This window comes from Amborella trichopoda, chromosome 9 (genome assembly GCF_054954075.1).
Source record: "Amborella trichopoda isolate Santa Cruz 75 chromosome 9, AtrichopodaSantaCruz75HAP2 v2.0, whole genome shotgun sequence".
In the NCBI taxonomy this organism is placed as follows: domain Eukaryota; kingdom Viridiplantae; phylum Streptophyta; class Magnoliopsida; order Amborellales; family Amborellaceae; genus Amborella; species Amborella trichopoda.
In genome coordinates this window covers 7,535,236-7,555,971 of record NC_142344.1, presented here as the reverse complement: position 1 = coordinate 7,555,971, position 20,736 = coordinate 7,535,236, and the positions used below count along the sequence as shown (strand labels likewise).

At 37.1% G+C, this 20,736-nt stretch overlaps 2 protein-coding genes across 37 annotated transcripts in view; one reads left to right on the top strand and one right to left on the bottom strand.

Annotated features, from left to right (window-relative positions):
• LOC18424104 (MATE efflux family protein) overlaps positions 1-11,637 on the top strand; it is a 47,912-nt gene extending 36,275 nt beyond the window's left edge. For 13 of the 36 annotated variants that reach the window (XR_002279320.2, XR_002279318.2, XR_016041273.1 and 10 more), the window contains one exon: positions 46-241. The gene's annotated coding sequence lies outside the window, so the exon portion shown is untranslated. Of the gene's footprint in view, positions 1-45; positions 242-278; positions 612-7,262; positions 7,605-11,196 lie in introns of those variants that run through there. The other 23 variants (XR_016041261.1, XR_016041259.1, XR_016041267.1 and 20 more) reach the window with 5 other exon arrangements.
• Positions 11,638-14,355: 2,718 nt separating this feature from the next.
• On the bottom strand, positions 14,356-18,222 carry LOC18424103 (scopoletin 8-hydroxylase). The gene is made up of 3 exons (XM_006828697.4): positions 17,551-18,222; positions 15,420-15,741; positions 14,356-14,773 (listed from the first exon to the last, which is right to left on the bottom strand). The coding sequence occupies exons 1-3, from the start codon at positions 18,105-18,107 to the stop codon at positions 14,534-14,536; spliced, it is 1,119 nt and encodes a 372-aa protein (XP_006828760.1). The 5' UTR covers positions 18,108-18,222; the 3' UTR covers positions 14,356-14,533.
• Between the last annotated feature and the right edge of the window lie 2,514 nt (positions 18,223-20,736).

Sequence of the window (20,736 nt, the reverse complement as noted above, 5' to 3'; positions counted from 1 at the left end):
TGAACTTCCAAGTATTTAATATACCTCTGTGTTTTATGTTTTCAGCCTATTGACTTGGTGGTTTGATTGCAATGGGTGCATGTCTAGTTTTAAGGGTTCAACCAACCCACCTGAGGATAAAACAAAGGTTATTTTTTTGCATTATAATTGTTCTAGACCTAAAAATTTACTTTTTTATTTTATTTATTGTGACTTTTCTGTACAACTATTAATATTTATATTTTAAGGACTTCTTTGGAAATTTTGTTTGATTCGTTGTTTTATTTCTCATTTTTTAGAGTTCCTGTCAGTTCTGAATTTCTTCTACATTAGTCAAACTTGCTGAATCAAATGATGACCTGACATAGCAAATCATCATCGTTTTGGGTAAGTAACTAGGTCAGTCAAAAAGTCACCTGGGTTTGGATGACTAATAGGCTGTTCGAGTTGGAGTGCTTCACGAGTCAATTTTGGCATGGTTAGAAACAGGAGTATGGGTAGCATCATTTCCTGATATTTTCTGTAAACAAATTTATAAGGTTATTGCGAGAACCACAGTTCGTGTTTCTGCACAATTGTTAGGCATGACTTTTCTAAATATAATATTTTCCAATTTCTGGAATTTTCAGGCATACGATATTGAATACTTGTAAGCTTTAAGGGTTAAGCCAATGAGCCTTGAGCAATATTTTACAGCTTGACAAACCAAGCCAAGCAGAGCAGGATAGCACATTAAGAAAGCTGAGGCAAGCTTGTCTCATGCTTGGCTTGAGCTTGTTTAATATACTATAGGCCTGAAAATTAATTTTTTTGGAATATATCATCGTATCTGAAATTAATATACTCTGGATAACATTAATCTATTCGTCGTTTGGTACATAGATTGTCTTATATGTAATATTATTTTGTTATTTAACTTTTTTGGTGATTTTCATACATTTTTTGCTATTTCTGGCTAAAAACATGTGGTCTTTGGCAAATTGCTCAGAAAAGTAAAAACGACCTTTCAAAAAGATGTACTTATATCTTGCCTATAATTATTTGAGATAACTTTATAATGCACAATGCCAAAGAACAATTAATTCATTATCAGGACTAACTTTATTGAAAATAGTGAATTATTAGTGGTAATGACTACATCCAAACATGCCCCTATGATTCTAGATGGACCTGTTTGGATGACAGTTTTTTTTATTAGCAGTAGGCAATTTTGCCTGAAGATCATATATTTTGCATAATATTACTTTCTTAGCTGTTTAATTTGTCTCTACGTTTGTATAAATATTTTATCGGTTGGTTATTTGGATTTATTATTTGGTCTATTTATTCCCCTTTTTATCATCTCCTTTTTACATCTTGAAAACTAGATCCAACTTACGACCACAAAATTCTCTATCTATATCCATTATTCATAAATCTCTCTTTCTCTCTCTCTCTAGCTAATACCTTTAAACTCGCTCTCTTTTGGCTTTGGCCTATGTCATCTCTCATCTCAATTGCACTCTTCTCTCTCTCTTCCTTGGGCACTGTGAAGAAGACTTACCTCTCCCTCACTAAGTAGAAAGTGGAAGCTTCAACCAGTTCCTCACTGTAAGAAGCTATGATCCACATTTCCTTGCCTGAAAAACCAGAAGTTGAAGGAAAATGAGTGGCAATTGCGATGAGTTTCAGCAATTTTCATCTCAACTGGTTTGTCCTGCGGTCAAGTTTGATGGTTAATGGAAACCAGAACCACAATGAGACGGAGAGAACTCTGTGTAACAGGAGAGGAGAATCAAGGAAGTGGGCGAAAAGTATAAGGAGAATAGAGGAGAGTATTGTCGCCTGGAATCAGTTCTCAAAGAACTGATTGTAGTAGTTTTCCTGGAGTGGCAAAGCTTGATTAATAAATTAGGAAGGGACTGCCCTTCAAAGGAGAAAAGTGAAGAAAATTCATCAAAACTAATGAAAATGGGTAGAATACTCTCGTATATCTTTCCTAGAATCCTCCAGCAGAAGCCACTAACAAACATGATTGCCTCCATTTTAGGTGGATTTGAAGCGAAAAGGGGCTGGACTAACTGGTGAAAAGTACAGGGTAGAGTATGATTCGAGGATTTATCACTAGTTTCCTGAGTCCTCTGTTTTGAAGGTTTCTTTCCACTTGTCTTTTTACGGTGAGTTGCAGAGAGATAGTGAGAGAGGGAGGGGTATTAAGAGAATGAGAGGAGAGACTTGCACAAGAGAGAGAGGTTTCTTACCACTTGTCTTTTTACGGTGAGTTGCAGAGAGATACTGAGAGAGTGAGGGGTATTAAGAGAATGAGAGGAGAGATTTGCGAGAGAGAGAGAGAGAGAGAGAGAGAGGAACACAAAGCCCTGATAAAAGGATAATTTATTTTGAATAAAGTAAAAATTAGTAAATTTGAAGAGATTAGGTTATCTGGAAAACAAAGTCTATCGAAATTAATTTTTATAAGGGAACAATAAGTCTTTACACTGAGTGTTTTTAGTGTAGAGTGAATTACTAGTGAGACGAGTGCACTCAAACAGGCTTATATATATATATATATGTATATGTATTAACATAAAATTTGTGCATGTAAATATAAAAAACACTTGTGGTCTAGAAATACTTGTTTGGATTTTCATGGATAAACTTGCATTGTTTTCGGCTTGATTTGGCTCGAATGGGCTTGTCTATGGCTTGACTGGGCTTTTTTCTAGGCTTTCTTATGTAGATGCGCCAAACCTAGCCAAGCTCATCATCTTCTAGTTATGCAAGCTAGGTTTGAATGTGTGTGCACTCGAATCAGCTCGTTGACACCCCCAATATTAGGCTTGGAGCAATTACGTGATTTCACAAATATAGGGACTTCTTATGTCAGTTCATGTGCATTATATTGATTTATATAACTTTTAAGCATTGAAAAATCTTATGGAAACATTGGTTATCGATGTGCTTGATTGAGATATGCATGCAAACTCAACTTGTTATTTAAATAAACTCGACCAAGGTGGGCTCTTTGCATACTCAATCTTCTCTATACAATACTTACTCTCACTAGATCATGTCTCTTTCTCTGTTTAATGCAACACCCACTATTTTCTTAGCTACTGTGGCCTCAACCCCGGAATGTGTTGTTTTTCTTCTCCAACTCAATGACCCTCTATATGGCCAAGACCTTTGTTTATAGACTCCAACATCTAGACCTTGCTTAGCTTCCAAAACAAGTACCTTGGCTTGTCATGCTAGCAACTCAATCTTGCTTGGCTTTCAAGTTACCCAATACTTCTCTAGAATGTTGTATAAATTTTCCATCCTAATCAACTCCTTCAAATGGATGTTAATCTATCACAAACTTTCTTAACTTGAAGGACTTTGTAATGGAATTTTTAAGGTAAATCCAATGGTGAAGTTGAGTGCATAAGGTGCAGTTGGTGGCTATACGGTTTTCTACTTAGTTATGAAGAGATGTTTACTTAGTTGCAAAGATTTTAAGTGTTGGAAGTAATTACCACTTTGGTGCAGTAAACAGTAGGAAGTTCCATCGGATGGAAATGAAAATGCTTTCTTGAATGGAGAGATTGACATGGTTATGGATATGCATCGTTCCAAAGGATATGAAGATGCCATGAATTCTTGACATGTGAGCAAATCACAGAAGACTCTAAATGACATGAAACAAGCACCTAGAGCATGGTTGGACAATATGAGAAAGTTCTTTCACTCACATGGATTTGATCTATATATGGTGGATTCTTGCATTTTCATCATCCATTTTGCTAAATGTGTAGTTATTTGTATGGTTTATGTTGATGATCATTATGGGCAATAGCTCGAGTCAAGGTGAAAGAATAAAGATTCTCTTCTCCAAAAAGTTTTAGGAGAGTTTCTATATTTTATTGGGGTTGAATTTATGAGAGATGAATGAGGCATATTGATCATGTACAAGAATATTTTTTTTATTTTTTATTTTTAATTTTATTTTTTGAAGATTTTAATTTTGTTTTGAAGAAAGGAGGAAGTACAAAATTATAACCCGTGAGACCGGGAGCTATATACATCAAAAAATAAGGCTCCCTTAAAGGGACGCCGTATACAGACCAGAGGGGTAGGAGAGAAGAGGAGACTGGCTACAAAAAATTACTCCGTCCCCTAAACTTATAGTACCTTGTTTAGCAAGGGAGTCTGCGTAAGAGTTGAATTCACACCAAACATATCGCCATGACACATTGAGATCCGACAATAGGTGAGAGATTTCTTCAAAAGTGTGCGCTAGGGACTACAGGTACGTGGCAATGTCGGAGGCCCAGTGAATTACTCTCTGAGTCACCTTCTCGGAGGCCAGGGTTGAAGACCAATTGCAATCAAAGAGTCTGAGGCCTTCAAGGAGGGCCAGGGCCTCAGCAGAGTGGGAGTTGAAGTGACTAAGCCTTCATGGTTCCTGAACAGGCCACCTATACCAGGTGGACTGGAGTTGCCTAGGGAGCAACTGTCAAAGTTAAGCTTGATTGAACCATGATCAGGTGGTCTCCATAAAGACGCTCGGGATATGCAAGGTCTTGAGAGGTGAAGAAGGGGGGCAGCTAGTCGAGGTGGAATGCCGAGAAGTGGATGCCTTTGAACAGCTTGTCGTTAGAGGCCCAAAGATGTTTTGATCTTGTTGAAGAGAGATGCTGTGGGGGTGTGGAGGCCTCGGAAGATTCTATGATTCCGCATGTTCCACGCTGTCGAGGGCAAAAATGGATGCCTTCCAGAGGAGGATTCCTGGTTTGGGCTAGGGGTATGGGTGAAGAGAAGAGAAGAGGTGAGGGATGGATTGGGGGTTTACCCATTGCCTGTGGAAGAGGCGAAGGCGGTAACCCCAGAAAAGAGAGGCTACTGGCAGTGGATGAAGAGATGATTGTTGGTTTCCTTGGCCTTGAAACACATGATGCAGTGGTTCGGCAAAGTTGGGCCTCTCCTTTGGAGCCAGTCAACAGTGAGCACCCTTTGGTGGAGGGCGATCCAGCTGAAAACTTGGATCTTGGGAGGAACAAGAGAGAGCCATTTCTTGGCAGTCATTGAGGTAGGATTCAAGGGGAAAGTGGGAGGTTGGAGGAGCCTACGGTAGAAAGAGGACACCGAGAATAGCCCAGAGGGAGATGGATACCAGATAAGCTTATCCTCTTCTTGGAGTGGGAGGCAGTCAAGGAACTCTTGGACTTCGCTATCTAAGGGAGACCTGCGCAAGACGGGGGACCATACTCTGCTGGGCCTTATGATCCTGAAAAGGTTGGCGACAGTTTCCTGCCCGTTAAGGACTAGGAGGAAGAGGGAGGGGAATAAGTCTTTGAGGGGGGTGTGTCCTAACCACAAGTCTGACAGAACTTGGTTCGGGTACCAGCGCCGGCCAAGATATGAGTGTTGTGTTTGAAGAGGTTGAGGGTAGCAAGAAGAATGTGCCAAACTCCAGAGGCTCTACTATTTGCTCGAACCTCGGGCAACCAGGCAGAGGGGTTGAGATTAAATGAAGTTTGCATTGAATCTACTAGCAACTTTCAGGTTGATGTTTCTAAAACAGATTGCAACACCTCTTGATGTGAACAAAGTCATCGGATAATGATGGGGATATTGTCAGAGGAGATGTTAGGCCATACAGAGAGAGGGTAGGTAGTTTGTTACCTAACCATGACTTGACCCGACTTAGCATATCCAGTTGGGACCATAAGACAGTTCATGTAAGAGCAATGGAAACCACACATGGATGCAGTGAAGCGAATATTGAGGTATGTGATGGCAACCATTAATGAGGCCTTATTCTATGAGCGTAACATTCATATTAAGCTAGTTGGGCATTGCGATGCCAGTTCAGCAAGAACCAAACATTAAGCTAGTTGGGCATTGCGATGCCAGTTCAGCAAGAACCAAACACTCGTCGCTCGTTATGTGGATGCAATTTCAATTTGGCTTCCAGAAGTGCACATGGGCTTGCAAATTTGTCCATAGAACCATATAGAGAGTAGCAATGATGTCTAAATGCGAAGTGTGTGGTTGAGCCAGTTGCTCAAGGAGTTTGCCATGGACTACAATATTCCAATTCGTAGTGGCAATAGCAGTTTCATCATGATGGCATCAAATCCATATATAAAACATATTGAGGTGCATTATCAATTTCTTTGTGAGTAGGTATTAAGCGAGGATTTTGACTTGATGGGCATTTTAACCAGTGAATTGGTGACTGATATTTTCACAAAAAGTGTTGGATCAAGAGAAGATTAAAAAAATTCAAGTAGGCCTTGTACATGAAAGATGCTGGAATGACTTCGTAGAACTTATGTGAGGTTCTAAGAAAGTATTGAATGATTTATAAGTCAAGCAAGATTAAGCTGCTTAAATGACAAGTCAAGGTCTAGATATTAAGGTCTATATTAGAGGTCTTAGTTATGAAGAGAATCATTGAATTGGAGAGAAAAACCACCGGGTTGTGGGAGAGAGGCCACCATGCCTTCGTTGGTGTTGAGTTAGAGAGAGGTGTGTGAGAGGGAGAGGCCACTGTGTCATAGAAATCTAGAGAGAATTGTGGTAGAGTTCTGTAGAGAAAATATTGAGCATGTAGAGACTCCACAATGGCCAGGTTTATTTCATTAAAAAGTTGTGTTTTCGTCTTCACTTCCCGCATGCGTGCGTGTCTGAAATCTGACCCATCGACAATCGTATTTTGGCACAATTTCTCAACTCTATGGTAATGAATCCATAAAAATTTCAGTGCATTCATAATTGTATTAAGAAAGAAATTGGATCTAGCAGATTTTGTCGAATGGGAAACTTTTATGTAGGCTAGAATAAGTGGGCCCAAAATCCTTGTCAATGCAGTCTCTTTTGTTGTTACTTGATAGTTTGTCATGCTTCGGTTGTATCTTGGTTAGCTGAAGATAATACCCCTCCCAGCAGTCATCTTGCCCAATATCAATTACACAATTCTGGCTGGGACGTGTTCGGCAAATTAGATACTCGTACCTATTTTTTTATACATGAATAGGACAAGTCTTGGTGCTCATGCCTATAGTTTTTCAAGTAATATGATTATCCTAGTTTTGTTTTGGATGAATGTTGTTAACTGGCCCTTTTCCTTTGAAATATTATTTTCTTTGGTTCTTTCTTGGGTCTCGATGCTCCATTGGACTTGTTTAAGATGGTTCTTTTTTGGGTCTTGATGCTCCATTGGACTTGTTTAAGATCTCTGTTCCATGTTGCAATTCTACTTTAACTGTTATTAGGATTAATCCAAAGGCTCCTTTGATCTGTGGTTTAATTTACAGACTCGACAAGAAGTTATCGACTGACTCAGCACTTCGCAAAATTTTGTACTTTGTGCTTTCTTTTTTATCCTCCTCCTTTCTATTGGATGCAGTCATGAAATTCCATTTGTTCTGGTCCAAAAATGGATTTTAATTTGCAAGTACTTGGCTGCTGCCAAAATTTGGAGACCCGTAAGGGTTAGATCACCAAAGTTTCTACCAAAACCACTGCAAAACCTTTGGTGCATTTTTTAATAAGTATCGAATTGAATATTTTTAAGTAAGGCTAATCATTTGTTTTGGATTATTTGTTGTAACAGATGATAGAATAATGCTATGTAGAGTGCTTCAATGATTCCTTCACTTGGATTACAAACAATTAGAATTTTTTTTTGTTAGGCTTAAAAATTAAAACTTTTACCAGACTTGGAACGCGCAATTAGAAAAAACTTTTGTTGGGCTTAAAAATGTGTTTTGGGTTTCTTGCTGTATATCCAATTCAAACAACTTTTACCAGACTTAGAACACGTCTAGGTAGCGAAGTTTTGTCGAAGCCCAAATTTAGGAAGCCAAGAGAACTACAAGGAGTGCTAGCTGCAAAGAAAACTACACTCTTAGGTGCGAGGCTTTCGAGCTGGTGAGTACCTGTAGGTGAATAATGTCACTAAATTGAAATAGCTCCTTTTATAAGTCAAGTTTATGTTCTGTTGACTTCTAATATTATCAAGCTTTGAGGTAATATCTCTTGCATTATTATAGTGATGGTTTTAGGTGGTTGAATTTGCTGATTTTGACTTGGGGAAAAATGTTGATAGGTTAATGATAGGACTGGGTGTTAAACCATGAGGTATCAAGATGATATTTCCAAAACAAACAAAAAAACGTGTACGAAATGTCCTGCAATTTTCAAACAGGGGCTCTCTCTCTCTCTCTCTCTCTCGTTCGCAAAAGTTTTTACAGATTATCTCATTATCACAAAATGAAATATAGAAACCAAAAAACGAAAAATTCGATTTTGAATATTGAAAGGCTAGATCTACACATCTATATGGAGTTACAAAAACTATTTTAGGGTTTTTCTCCGATCAAGGTCTACGTGTCCTGTAGCCTTTGGTTTCAGTTTGTGCTCATGTGGCGGGAGTAGAAGACTCTGCTAGGGTTTCTGAAATAAGTTTGGTCATTAGTTCAAATTACGAGTTGGCAGGGTTTCAAGCTATGCAAGAAACTTTACATATTTGAGGATTAGTAACAGGTGTGTGGGAGTAATGTTTTTTGGCAATTTACAAGCCTACAGGGTGAGATCTCCTCCTGGATCAACTACTTAGGCCATCTGGAGTAGACAGAATGACCCTTGACTAATGAAGAAGCCCAAAAAAGGATGGAGCTTAGAACTATTTAAAATGGAAGAAATTTATTGTTGCAAAAGATCCAAGGTGATATGGCACAAAGATGGCGATCATAATACAAGGTTCTATCATGCTAACATAAATGCAAGAAGGGCCAAAAGTGTTGGGGGAAACAAAATAAGAGGTATTGATGCACAAAACATGGTAGTGATTGAAGAGTACATAATCAAACACTTTAAGATAGCCTTCCAAGTTGAACATAGCATCAACAATATCTTCCATGCAATTTCAAAGACTTCCCTTAAAGAAAGCATATTTGTTTGAATGCTTGTTTGCGGTAGAAGAAATCCATGACATGGTCCTTGGATTAGTTATAGATGAAGCCCCAAGTCTTGATGGGTTCCCTATGGCTTTCTTCCAATGCTTTGAGGAACTGGTTAAAGGAGACCTTAAGAAGACATCTGGCTGATAAGCCTTCTTGGTAGCCTTTATAAGATAGTGGGTATGGTGCTTGGATCAAGTGGTCTCCCCACCCGAATTGAACTTTGCGAAGGACCGCTACATGCTTGACAATGTCTTGGTGACCCAATATTGTATACAATCAAAACAGCAGGACAATCACCTTTGTATCATATGTAAGCTTGATTTTGAGAAGGCATGACAGTGTTGATGGGTCATTTTTAATAAAACTATGGAGCTACTGAATTTTCGGAGTAGATGGAGGCGCTAGATAATGGGTTGTTTTTCCTGAACTCATTTTTCTATATTGATCAATTGGTGTAAGAATGGATTTTTCATATCCACCAGAGGTATAAAGGGAAACCATTGTCCCCTTTTCTCTTCTCTAGTTGAATCTTTGGGCAGAATGATGCACTCACCAAACAGCGAGGACCAACAGTGATGCATATGTAACACACTGATGACACTTCAATTTTGCTATCATCTGATGGATAAATGTGGGATCCTTGGCTATTCTTCTTTGTTTTAAGCTGTTTCTTGCGTTTAGGATTAAGAAGATGAAGACAAAGCTAATAGAGTACCCTACTGTAAGATGTTCAGCAATTTCAAAGTGTGGGCTGCAGGGTTGATGAACTCCCTTGCAAAAGCTTGGGCCGACCTTTATTTGCTTGGAAAGTGCTGAGATCAGATTGGGATGGTGTTATCAATATGTTTTTGAGGAAACTAGATCTATGGAACTTGAAATTCCTCCAATTTAGAAGGAGGATTATACTTCATAAGTTCAACCTTAGTAAACTTTCTACTCTTCTGCATGTCCCAATTTAGAATCCAGGCTTGGGACGTGGGGTTGGTTGGGGAGTCGATAAAAGAAAAAATTCAACCGGGTGAGATACAACAAAGTATTCACCTAAAAACGAGAAGGTAGGCTAGGAATCTAGTGGCTAATGCTGATGAATGGAGCACTACCGACCCTGTGATGATGGCAGTGTGTATAAAAACAACACCTGGGCTGATTGCAATAGTCATTTACTCAGGAGCTTTGGCACTTAGCCCTGCATATTAGGCATCTGAAGAGGAATTGATGCTTCTTGATTTCTCTTCACCAGATACATCCACATCCTACTGCTTTTGGAAGGACAAATGGCTTCATGAACTGCTAGAGTAACTACAATATGCAGAGTTTTTCACCTAAGCTGCTCATGCTGCCACTGTAGAAGAAACTGTTTCTAAGAGAGAACAAGAAAACGAGTAGTCCATCCAACTTAGATATAGGAGATCTTATGACGATGGAGCGGATGGCTTTGTTGATCTCTACCACAGATTACACCAATTCAACTACTGACAAACGATACTGAAAACTAGCTGTGCAACCCCAAAGGTAAGCTTATTGTTAGTTCAATCTATAAAGTAAAGTGATCTATTATGACATGACCCTTCAATCATCTGCCACAGCTTAACCTGATCAACTCACATGACTCAAGTGGCCTTATGGATGTTTGGAAGGCACATGCTCATCCAGGGCCAAGTGCTCATGGCTTGCTTTAGATGTGAGATTACCAACCTCCGAGCTTTTGCTTACTCGTGGGGCTATCTATCCTAGTATCTTGATGTCCTTTTTTGTCACAAGAATGTAGAGTCAGCTAACCATTTACTTCTTGACTGTCATTTTCCAAAGTTAGTAAGGAGGTCTATTACTGTTCGGTGTGGAAGGTCATTTCTTGTTGAGGATGTGACTTTCTTGAAATGGAGGGGGTTTAATTTAAGTCACTAGGAATGTCGTATGTTTGGATTTTCCCTATTCCTGGTTACTATTTGGTTCCTATAGCAAGAAAGGAACATGCGCATGTCGGAAGGCCGTTGTACGGTTATGAAGTGCATTTAACAATGTGTCATATCATTCAAAGACGTAATGGCTAATGTGAAAAAAGGGAGGTCCCACCAGTGATTACTAGTAACCTTAAGTTTAAGTGACTCTAATCTATTTCTTCTAAGATATTTCATGTACAATGGAGTGCACCTCCGGATAGTATATTTCAAATTGATTATTGATAGAGTTGCCTTCGGAAATCTAGGAAGAGCGGGTAGTGGGGGTCTCTTTCGTGATCACAGTGAGATATTTTTGTCTGAATTTGCTTTGTCATGTGGTACAGACTTGAATAGTGCTGCTGAAATTAAGGATTTGGAGAGTGGCATTGATTTGGTTCAGAGAAACACTATATTGATCTACTTATTGAAAGTGATTCCAAACTCGTGGTTGAATCTCATCGCTATCATCATCATATCCTTTTCCCAATTATTTGGGATTGGCTTTATGGTTGAATCTATAACAAGTAGTCTCTCCTCCACGGCAATTCAATACTCTTAATAATGACCTATGGATGCTTCGTGGAGTTAATTGGTCTGTAACACATTATCGTGATGCCAATCAAGTGGCTGACAAACAGGTCATAGCGCATTCTTGAATGAGGCATCAATATGGTGTATTAGACGTCTGCTATGCTTCTTCTCTTTTCTGATGTAACGCAATTTTTTATGCTGCTTCTCTTTCCTGATGTAACGCGCTTCCCCTTTAAAGGTTCTCGTTTGATTAATGTACCATCATAAAATGAGTAGGGGTCCTCTACTTTAATGATTCACATCAGAATGTGTGCAACTAGGAAGTATATGAATGGTAAATCACATGCTCTATAGGAAAGGGGCTAGGGTCGTGGTGGTAACATCCTCACACCTAGTCGTCACATTGTGGTTTCCATTTCTATCAATAACATCACCTCATTGACACTTTAAAAAATCTAATTCCTAATCTACTTAAACAAAAAAAAATCTAACTCCTAATCTACTTAAACAAGCGGGTAGGGCTTGTCGTCCCTATTGAATTAGGTAGGGCCTGTCTTCCCCGCTGAACTATAGAATGCCTTGAATCTTTATATCAATCATATTAAAATTCCTTCAGAAACTGAATCTAGACCATCCATTTTGATAGACATCCACAAGAGAAATTTCCTTCTGGAAATCAAATTTCTTTATTGGAAATTGATCCGATGAACTGAAAAGGATGTAGGTCACTCCATTTTGATAGACATCCATAAGAGGAATTTCCTTCTTGAAATCAAATTTCTTTATTGGAAATTGATCCATAACAGGAATTTCCTTCTCGAAATCAAATTTTTTTTTATTGGAAATTCATCCATAAGAGGAATTTCCTTCTCGAAATCAAATTTCTTTATTGGAAATTGATCCATAAGAGGAATTTCCTTCTCGAAATCAAATTTCTTTTTTGGAAATTCATCCATAAGAGGAATTTCCTTCTTGAAATCAAATTTTTTTTATTGGAAATTGATCCGATGAACTGAAAAGGATATAGGTAATTTGATAAGACATCCATAAGAGGAATTTCCTTCTCGAAATCAAATTTCTTTATTGGAAATTGATCCGATGAAAAAGGATATAGGTCACTTGAAGTGCTCTTAACCAAAATATGCCTTCGGGCTTGTCAGTCTATCATAAACAATTACATCCATTAGTTCGCTCAAAAAATGTTGTACATAACGCTCACGATGACCCAGATAAAAATCGATTTCTATATTGCATCTCAATAGACATCATATTTGAGGAAATTTGGGTTCATAGCTGTTTTAAACGGATTGGTCTTGGGATGCATCAAATGTATATTGAGAATGTCTTAGGTCCCAGAGAAATACGTCCTAGAATGTGCTTTTGGCTGCAGGACCAAATACACAATTTAGTACCCCACAATCACCATGGGTTCTTGCAAATTTAACGTAATATTCGTGCATCATGGCAGAACAAAAAGTAGTTCTCAAAATTTTAGATTAAAAAAAAGCCTCCCAAGCAGGTTTTCTACCCAAGGGAGTAGCTGGACAATACGCTCTAGCAGGCACACAATATAGGCATTCTTTGGAAGAAGCCTCTAGGGGTGAGGTTTACATGAGGCGTCCTTCTTATAATGTGGAAGTGAGCCACCTTTGAAATTTGCATGGAGTTGTAGTTCTAATGCAGTAAACTTAATGATGGCTTGAAAATCTATTTTCTTCTCTAAACTTAAAATTTTAAAAATGCTAGAGATCGAGAAAATTGATTAAAAGCTTGCAAATTATAGGTCTAGGTACGGTGGTACAAGATGCAATTTGAAATTCTTTTTTTCATCATATCCATATATCTTGAGATCAAGACGATCAGTTGGAGGTTTTCCAACATCGAAACATCTCTTTTAGAGGATTTTTGAGATGTATCTTTCTTTAATAATACAAGGTTGACCACATATATAAACAATTTCCCTATTATATTTGCTACAAAACTTGTTACACATTAGTTAGATCAACTAATTTCTTATGCTTTTGCTCTCTGTAATATGAAAATCACCGAGAGGTCTCTATGTACTAATCCCTGTGCATTATTTTCTGTGTCAATATTCTCTTCTTTTTTCGATAAAAAAATAATACTCCTCTTTTCTTTAGTTACCATTTTCTTAACCCAAATAACTACCCTGAATTACTTTATGAGAGGCCCAAAATGTATATGTAAATGCTACGTCCTTTTCAGAAGAGGAATGTTTGCTTGTCATCGATAAAAGGGTGAGGTAAAAAGATTTGATGGTACCACTGGAATTACTGTTACTTTAATTCCTTGGATGAAACCGATGTAATCTCTTCAGCCCATAGACTACCGTCAATAAAAAAAAAAAAATCCAAATCGCACTCTCTTTGCACTTGAAAAAAAATAATATCTCAAAATTAAATAGACCCCTGAACTTTTGGAGGGTGAGATCTAAGTACTAAGAAAGTCAAATTTAAATTTTTTCTTTTGAAAATAATCAGCCAAAAATTTAAATTTTTTCTTTTGAAAATAATCACCCAGTGATTCTTAGGTAATTCGCAAAATTTGAAATCGAAAAATTCCTCCGCGTCTTCTGATCGAGTGACCGCAACAGCACAGTATACATGCTCAAAGGTTGAACGGTTGGTGGTGCTTATATGACACAGATTCCATATTCTTGCATAAGACCCCCCAGAAATAAACCTCTCATTTGTGTGGCATCCTTGAGCTAATGTTTTTTACTTTTTATTTTTTGTGCTGATTTTATAGAAATGCCTAGTCCTTTATCCCTCCCCCAGTTGTATGCCAAGAGGGCTTAGAAGAGGGAGAGAGACTTGGGCTTTCTGGGTGCTTTTTATTTCAATTTTTTTTTAACATACATAAAAACACAGACACATCCATGGCCAAAATCAAAATTTTTTTTTTTTTCATTTCTCTGTCAAGGATAAATTAAAGGTGAAGAAGATGAAACAAGCTTTAAAACATCTTCAACTCTTATTTATTATGAGTAAAAGGTCCATTAGACATCTTAAAACAAAATTATAGGGCCTATCATGCCATTCAAAAGTGCCAAAAACCCTGAATTGTTTTGCTTCGCCATACTTCTCTAGATCTCTTGGCAAAAGGCACTTCTCTACTTAGTGTATAGTTCTAGATCCTAGCAAAGTCCAGTGAACTCTTCCCTTGGTGACCTGCTCCAAAGTAGTTTGCCATGTATTCTCCAAATAGAAGTCTTCCGTACACTGCTTTCCCGTCCTCTACGAGACCTGGCAACGGGCCGATCATGGTGTGAGGCCTCGGGCTCACGAATATCGGTATCGAAACACGTTCTTTGCTTCCGCTTGCCATCACCCTGTGCTCTGCGCTCTTGTACCTCCCATTGCTCAGTATCTGTGTTTTTCATGTGATATCAGTGTGGATTAAAAATGGGTTTTGTCGAACAATTCTAGCAAATTGGTCCAAACAATATCAAATCATGTGTTGAAGTTGATTTCAAGACATCTTTTCTGCCACGTATCTGGTAAAAGAAAAGGAATGTCTTAAGAAGCTGAAGGTTTATTCCTGTGAGATTAAGACTAATCACCTGAATTTGGATGGTTTTAGTTATTTTACACCTTTGCGAGAATTCTCGCTTGGGTTGGTATTGTGTCCACAGCATGTGGGCGCTTAAAAGGTGCACAATCACCTTTTAATGGTTCAGATTGAACCATGCTCATCCAAGGGCCAATAATCAATCTCATTTTTTATTTTTACTTTTTATTAAAATATTATATTATCTTAAATTTTGGTTTTACGTTTATATTTAAAAATATTTTTAATTATTTTTATTTAATTATATTTATAAAAACACACATACACTCCAAAATCCAGATATATATTATTTAAATAAAATAAAAAATAAAAAAATAAAATGCAAAACTAGTTCTCGACCGTTGGATATGACCATATGAGATCTCAACAGGGTGAGCCCGGCTAGGCCCAGCTTACTGTCAGGCCTAGAGAGAGAAAAGACCTAAGAGAGAGAGAGATTGCATACCTCTAATGTGTCACCAACGTTGATAACAAGGGCACCAGGAACAGGAGATATCTCAATCCAACCCTTGTCGACCTTCACATAGAGTCCCCCTATTTCATCTTGCAACAGTACGGTGAGGGCAGCCAGATCCGAGTGCCGGCCCACGCCCACAGTGAGCTCAGGGTTAGGGCAGGGTGGATAGTAGTTCAGGTTCACTGCCTTGGCCTCCATGTATGCCTCCAAAGCCCCCTCTTCCAAACCCACACCTAGCCCCTCCAAGAGCCCTTTCAATATTCCACTTATCATGGCCTTACACTTTTTTAGGTACTCCAAGGACACATCCCTAGAAAAAACAAAACAAACATGGATCATTGGTGTAAGTTCTCTCAATTCATCACTCTCTCTCTCTATTGTAGCTCCTACTTTTTCTTGAGGGAGTAAAATATTTTCGATGTTTTACTCCCTCTGGGTGAAAGAACCATTTGGGAGGATCTTGTTTCTTCGAAATCTTTTTAAGTTTCGCCTAAGAATCACAAGTAATTATTTTTAAAAAATAACTTTTTTATTTTTCTTTGAAATTTTACTGATCCCCCTAAGAATCACAATTTCAAAAAAATAAATTTTTAGTCCAAAACACTGAAACCTGATCATCTGAAATCTTAGGAGGTTAGTTCTTCTAGTTCTTACTTTTTTTTTTTCTTCTTTTATTTGGTCACTAGGTTGAAGAGATTGCGTCTCAAAACTTTGAGAGCCTAAAAATACTCCTAGATTGGGTTTTAACAATAGAGAAAATGCTATGTCGGGAGCACATTATCTTTGACTTCTTATTTTCCATAATTTTTCTTTTTATTTTTTTCTCAAAATCGACGTAGCAAAATAATTTTCTTTTGGAAAAATAAAAGTCTCTGACTATTTCTCGAACCGGCAGGGTCTTTTTCATACTTATTGATACATATCCACGCACTGGTCCAAGTAGAGTGACCATTAAAAGGCGACAAAAAACATGTCTAATTCACTTTAAGAAGTCCACGTACCAAAATTTTCCACCCCTCAAGTGGCTTACTATTCAATATCAATCAGTATCGTAGAAATAGAAACAAATGCTTTTCTTACTCCATTTCATAGGTTTCAAGATTGGATCACGACCACCGTTTTGGTTTGGTCTGAAGTAAAAACTTAATTTAACTGTTTTGGTTTGTCTAAAGTAAAAACTTAATTTAGCTTAAACCCAGTTAAATTTTGTGTTTGACTCTTTTAGCTAGTCCGACTCTCTAATTTTGGCCGGTTAAACAGAGTTGAGAAAGTTTTTTGGAATATAAATTTTATTTTAAATTATTATTATTTATGTCTTTAAAATCTAAACGTGGTCAAAGTGCTTTTGATTGGACCAAATCATTCACTATGGGACCAAATTTGCAGGATAAGAGAGTCCTGGAGTTCTACTTATAAGGAGGCGTTTGTTTGGTAGAAGTTTCGACTTGGAAACTAAAACTTCTAAAGCTTTTGTACTATGGGAAATATGAAAGGTGAAACTTCCATTTTTTCCCCTATTTTTGGAACCAACATCCCCAACAGGAGGGAGAGAATGCAATTCACCCCTTCCATGCCAACTCACGCAGCTAAAATGTTCAGAAGTTTTATTTTCAAAAGTCGAAAGTTCAACCTAACAAAGAAAGATAGTAGAAGGGAGTCCTTGATTTTCCTGAGAGAGAGAAGGGAAGAGAGTTCACGAAAAGAGAGAGAGATTAGCTTGTTCCAACAAAACAGGTTATTGTTCCGCTGGACAAGTCCATGAACGAATAAAGAACACAAGTAGAGGTAAAATATGAGAGAGAGGGAGAAGAGTTAGATGGATAGAAACTTAGTCGAAGGTAAAAAATTTATGTCAAATTTTTTTTTGTCACGAGGGAAAGAGCTCATCATTATCATCAATAGAGCTTTTTTTTCAATTATTTGGGGTCGTTATCACGAAAAGTTTCAACGAAATTTTACGTTGGCTATCTTCTTAACTCAACCTACCTCCTTTTCCTGGGCTTGGGACTGGTTAAGAGGAAGTTTAGAATTCTCACCGTTTTTAGACAAAAAAAAAAAAAAAAAAAGTGAACAAACAAAAACTAAACAACTTGAGAGAAAGAGAGAGAGAGAGATGGACCTGCACTGCTCAGGCCAGTACTTAAGAGCTTCCTCATCATTCATGTAGATCATGCTAAGGTAGTCCTTCCACTCCAAACACACCTCTTTATCAGGAGCAAAGCTTGTGCCATAAAACACATTTGGACATGGCGTCTTCCCTCTCAGATACATCGCTTTCTTCTCAACAGGCATCTCAAAGAACCTCTTTGTGGCGCACTTCATACTCTCAAGCAACTCAAAAGGCACCCCATGGTTCACAACCTGAAAAAACCCTAACTTCTCAGCACTCTCGCAAAGTGCTCTAGCTACCTCCTCTCCTCCCTCTCTTCCAAGCTTCGAAAGATCGATGGGTTTCGCCAAATAACAAAGAGCATCAATGGCCTCCTTCCTCACTATTCTCTCATGTGGTGGGTGTATATATCTTTGAGGCAATTCTGCTATGCCTGAATCCACCATACCCTTAACTCCATATCCTTCTTTCACTACAAGCTCTAGCAGCTTTCCATCGTCAGAAAACTTGGTCGGGCCAGTTTTCGACAAGGATTTCGGGAATGGATTTTCAAGTACTAGAGCCATGGTAAGGTTATTAGAGAGAGAATGGAGACACTAGTAACACAAGTTCTGAGAGAGAGAAGGAAGCACTAGGGAAGAAGAAGACTGCCAGTGAGTGGGTTTTAGGGTTTTGATCCCTATGTTAGTTACGTGTATGTGGGTTTAAATAGGGAGTTAGGGTCGGCAAGTGAGACATTTTTTCTCGTTTTTCATAGCGCGCGTTTTCATGACTTGGGGGTTTTGGTCAATATTTAATTCATTTGGATATGGCCCAAGACTTGAAAGAGGAGAGGCGAGGCGAGTAGCAACCCTTTGAACCTTTTTTTTCTCTTTTCTTTGTGTTTATTGTTTTTTAAAATATTTAACCCTAAATTCCTTTGTTCATTTTTTTTATTTTTAATTTGGAAAAAGTTTGTATAAATGTGAGGCTCTAAATAATCAAAATTGGGTACATTTCAAAAATTTTACTAGTAGATGTTGTTTTGATTCTCAAATTGATGATCTTGAGCTCAAGATGCATGGACATGAAAAAAAAAAAAGGATTTTAAGTTTTAGAAATGGTGCATCTTGTAATGCATTTTTGGACCAGCAATTTTCAAGTTTTCATAGATTTGCTTGATCTACACTATTTTTGAAGCTTTAAATTTTATAATTAGATATAAAAATATATTTTAAAACTATTACAAAGATTTTCAATAATGAAAGCACATTGCTTGATACTATTTAAAGGTGCACTTTACTGTAATTGTTTAGAGTTTCGGCATTATACAAACCCCACCCCTAAATTTTGAATTTTTCATGACCGACTAAATCAACGATGCGCCGGTCATGCCCGGGAGCAGTCAGTTGGCAATCAATGTACTTGTTCCGTATTTTAAAATACTGTTGCTTTTCAACATTGCAAGTATTGCGCAATCCCAAGAGATTCACTCTAACACCGACAGATTCACCATTTAACGTTTTTTCTCTTGTATTTCGCCCACTTTCATACGGCGGCTCAAACATTGATTGAGGTACTCGGCCAAATTATAACTAAGTGTCGGATGCATCCGTAGCCTCGGAGATAAAGTGCACTTTCAAATTTTATCATGTATATAACTTTGGTATAAAATGTTTTTAGGATTATTTTAAAATTTATTTTTATAATTAATTATAAAATTTTAAATTTAAAAAATGATTAAAATCAAGTAGATCTATAAATATATGAAAATCTTGAAAATAGACGGTGTAAATAATATGTTATAAAATGTATTATTTTTGAGACTTAAAATCATTTTATTTTTCATGATCATACACCTTATATAAACTTTTTCCATTATAATTATGCTCTCCAATCATAACCATAAACCACAATGGTTTTTTTTTTTAATGAAAAGTGCATTTGGTTTTTCTTGAGATAATTTTCTTAAATTTTCTTGTATTGGGATTGGGCCAAATTTTAGCTCAAAATTGCGGTACATATCTGTACCAAGTTAAATTAATGGAAAATGCTCTATATTAACATAGAGTGATATTTTATAAATTTATATTGATTTGATTTATGGTCTAAGAAAGGTGATGATTTTAAACATTTCCTTAACACATCCCACAATATAAAATTTTGTCAAAACTTATCATGAATCGTATACCTATGAGGCTATAACAGACCAAGATTTATATAGCGACTCCAATTGATTGGAAAAAAGTTTTGCTGATGATGATGATAATATTAATTTGACTGTACCTATAGCAGATCAGGATTTGTATAGCGATCCCAATTAATTGAAAAAAAGTTTGAATGATGATAATGGTAATATTGAATTGACTTACATAAAGTGATCAAGTCAATAATTATTTTAATTATATGAATATATGATGTTAAGCGAATTTCTTTTGATGTGGAGGACTATTTTGTTAATAAAAGTAATCAAAGGGAAATTTATTAAAATACGTCAAGAATTTTACTATTTAATAGTTAACTCTTCTGTTGGACAAAGATAAGGTGTTACTGTATGGTCCATATTTTCATTCATATACGCTAAGGTCCTATTTTTACTAGCTCTTTTATTTCATTTTTATTATTATAGGCGGTTCGAAAGCTGGGCTAAAAACATCTTTCATTCAAAAGTTAGATTTTTGAGTTACCCAATTTTAGGTATTTTTTATGTTTCAGGTAATTCAAAAGTTAGATTTTTTAAACTGGGGATAACATAAGAATGAAAAAAGAAATAAAAATAAAAAATATCAACATAATATCGCCCGACATGTGGACTGTATTTCTGTCTTTTACTAAAACACCACCAAGGCTCACATCACAAGCTTTCAAAATTAATGGAAGAGCGGTTTCTCATCGTAATTCACAATAAAACCAAAGTGGTTTTTTAGAAAATCTACTCTGGTTTCTGTCAAAGTGCTTTCTCGGAGAAGTGGACACGGGTCCTTTTGGAGAGTAACATCTAATAAAGAATTCATCTCTTTTTCTCTCTCTCAAAGTGAGAAAACAAATACCGGACAGGCTCTCTCTCTCTCTATCTCTCTCCATCTCATAATATCCAAAGATGACAAGTTGCATACGATGGAATAGTTGAAGAATGATAAAATATTAACTAATTGAAATTATTAGTATATTTTGTTAAGTTTTACTTATTATTTTTATAATGCCTGACGACAATAT

Bases quoted from the DNA above. Each gene is read 5' to 3' on its own strand.
- LOC18424103 (XM_006828697.4), bottom strand. From the start codon at position 18,107: ATGGCTCTAGTACTTGAAAATCCATTCCCGAAATCCTTGTCGAAAACT. The intron at 15,742-17,550 runs GTCCATCTCTCT...TGTTTTTTCTAG, and splicing joins TACTGGCCTGAGCAGTGCAG to GGATGTGTCCTTGGAGTACC. The intron at 14,774-15,419 runs GTATGCAATCTC...TGAAAAACACAG, and splicing joins ACGTTGGTGACACATTAGAG to ATACTGAGCAATGGGAGGTA.